Source organism: Nanorana parkeri, unplaced genomic scaffold (assembly GCF_000935625.1).
Source record: "Nanorana parkeri isolate BGI_ZX_2015 unplaced genomic scaffold, ASM93562v1 scaffold748, whole genome shotgun sequence".
NCBI classification, from domain to species: domain Eukaryota; kingdom Metazoa; phylum Chordata; class Amphibia; order Anura; family Dicroglossidae; genus Nanorana; species Nanorana parkeri.
In genome coordinates, this window is record NW_017307016.1 from 132,936 (window position 1) to 136,012 (window position 3,077).

The window sequence follows — 3,077 nt, forward strand, 5'->3', positions numbered from 1 at the left end:
GGAAGTCTCTAGACAGTTGTCACCAGAAGAGGTGTCCCCGTTGGAAGATTTCCCCTCTGTTCCTGTTCTGGTGACAACTGTCATATTTTGGGATTCCCATTACTTTCTATCCCAGTGACAACGGTCACCAGGACCAGGAGAGGGGGAATATCACCAGCACAGAAGGCAGAAATCACCAGACAGAGGATCTAACCCCCCAGCCAAACCCCGCTCCCCCACTCCATACCAATTTTTCTTTGGCTTTAGACAGACTTATGGCCGTGTAGGTGAGCGCAGAGTCTCAGAACCCCAGAAAACAGGAAGTCAACGTCTATGTAAAGGGTTGCCGAGGTTTCTGGAATCACATGATCATGTTATGCAACCCATTCAGATGTACAGTATGTAAAAAAAAATGCAGAGGGCTGCATGGAGTATGTCTCCCAACACCAGTAATAAACATCATAATGATCATACAAAGATCGGGTCGAATGTTACAGGTTCTTGTAATGATTACGGATACAGTTATCCATTACAGTGGAAGAGAATCCCCAACCTGGGCCGAGTCTTAAAGGAATACACACAGAGAGGTGATACATTGTAACCATGACAACAATAATATAGAAAAAGTCTTTACATTCTTTTATTATAATTGGTAGAAAGTGGTCAGGTGACTGCAATTCACCATTGTATCCACAGCATGTAAGGGGCGGAGCCTTCATCTAAGTATATCACAGTGAGGCTCCATATAAGGACTGCTGTCAATCACCGGTGTACCCACAGCATGTAAGGGGGCGGAGCCTTCGTCTGTGTGTATCACAGTGAGGCTCCATATAGGGGGCGCTGTCAATCACTGGTGTACCCACAGCATGTAAGGGGGCGGAGCCTTCACCTGACTATATGACAGTGAGGATTTATATAGGGGGCGCTGTCAATCACCGGTGTACCCACAGCGTGTAAGGGGGCGGAGCCTTCACCTGACTATATGACAGTGAGAATTTATATAAGGGCGCTGTCAATCACCGGTGTACCCACAGCGTTAAGGGGGCGGAGCCTTCGTCTGTGTGTATCACAGTGAGGTTCCATATAGGGGGCGCTGTCAATCACCGGTGTACCCACAGCGTGTAAGGGGGCGGAGCCTTCGTCTGTGTGTATCACAGTGAGGCTCCATATAGGGGGCGCTGTCAATCACCGGTGTGGCCACAGCATGTAAGGGGGCGGAGCCTTCATGTGTGTGTATTAAGCTGGCCATACAGTGCTCGATTTGCAGCCGAAAGACAGGATTTAGGCGATATTCTTCCAGTGGGCGGACTTGCTGATTTGACCGAAGTTGATTCCCAACTGACTTTTCTCAGGACCCAGGCTGAAAATTGTCAGCCGAAAAATGACAGCCGCCAATCAGCAGCTGTCAGTGATCAGGCGCCAGCTGTCAGAATGCAACAGCCCAGCAGAGGAGATTCGTCCATTTGAGCCATTTAGCAGACTTCAGCCTGCGGACCATCAAAATCATAAATGTCTGAAAGTAGACAATCCCGGCGCGTCCTCTGCGAAGGAATTATGAAACTCACTCGCCATTTATCAATATATTCCCCAATTTTTAATACATGTGATCGGAAAGCAGACGTCATTTCCCATCGCTCTGCTTTTTTTTTTAACACGCGCAAACATTTTTTTAAATTTTAATTTCTGTATCTGCATAATAACAATAATAATAAAAAATATAATAATAATAAATATAATAATAATAAATATTGACTTTAAGAGCTTTATATTTGCTTGACAATTTACCTAGCTTCCCCTCATGTAAATGTTATGGAGGGGGCTGTACAAAGTTATATCTACTCTAATTAACCCTGTCTGTACTGTGCTGGCAGATAGCATTTATCAGTAGTATAATAGATTTGGATACTGTCTGTTCTAACAATGTGATAAAGACTTAGAAGCATTGTTTGTTTACAAATGAAAGTTCAGTCTGTCCCTCAGTTTGACCTTCTAGTTTCACTTTCAAACTGCTGAGTGGCCTGGAATCTGCACAAAAGCCTTCCCCAAAGAAACATCTAAAAAAAAGGTAACAAATAGTGAGGTTTTCTCAAGTTTGACAGCAAAAGTGGAAATATACTTTAAACTCTGGCTTCTTTTGCAGAACTAGAAACCTGAGCTTCAAAAAGTAGATAATTGCCCTCTCCTCAGATCTCAGCATTTACAATCACGTTTCCTTTGTCGGTGTCATTGTATCATTGTGGAGAGTTACATTGTAACAGTTCTGTGCGGGTGGATGAGCTCGGGATCGATTGGTGATGTCTGCCTGCCTCTGGTATATAGGGCTCTGCACTGGGTGGATCAGTGATCACAGGAAGCTGGAGCAGTGAGTAAGGGGACACAGAGGGGGAAGTAGAAGGGGTGACTCTGTGTGTGTGGATGGCAGGATCAGAGCTGGGGGGCATTGCATGGAGTTGGGGGGGGGCTCTGCAGAGTTGGGGGACACATTGCAGAAGTTGCAGGTCTGTGATGTGACATTGGAAGTCACAGAGGGGGGACAGCTGCAGCCAGTACTGGGATCTGCCTCCCTTCCGAGTGATTGGGGGAGTATTTGATGGTCTGTGATTGGCTGTCTGTTGTAGATCTGCAGGTCCTGGGGGAAGGCGAGGAACCGCTACAAGGTGAGGCATGCTGGGACATGTAGTTCATTGTGTTGTGCAGAGGTTGATAGAGCTCTATAACAGTGTGAGAGTTAAGGAAGTATTACTGAGAAGGGCCATGCTGGGATCTGTAGTCCATTCCTGACGCCTCCTGTGTTTTTTTTACAGCATGGCAGGCGTTACAACTCCTATGGCACTGTAAGAGTTAAGGAAGCACTAATGAGATGGGGCATGCTGGAACATGTAGTTCCACACGAGGGACTTTTATTGTGGGACTGAGAGCTGTAATGCTAAGAGGGAAAATAAGGGGGGAGGGGTGCAACCCGGAGGGCAACATGACACAGCAAATCCAGACATGACGGCAGCGAGGACAGTGATAATCAGGGTACGCCTGGCAGGGATTAGTGGAAATCCGCCGATCACCGGGCTGTCTCAATGTACTGAGAATATTGCTCCCCTCAG

The 3,077-nt window shown here is 46.5% G+C and overlaps 1 protein-coding gene across 1 annotated transcript in view; it reads left to right on the top strand.

Annotated features, from left to right (window-relative positions):
- The window catches only part of LOC108793418 (protein ABHD14A-like), a 12,025-nt gene extending 10,488 nt beyond the window's left edge, over nucleotides 1-1,537 (top strand). The window contains exon 7 of the mRNA XM_018564367.1: nucleotides 1,332-1,537. Within this exon, the coding sequence (XP_018419869.1) occupies nucleotides 1,332-1,537 (206 nt within the window). The remainder of the gene's footprint in view (nucleotides 1-1,331) is intronic.
- The last annotated feature ends 1,540 nt before the right edge of the window (nucleotides 1,538-3,077 follow it).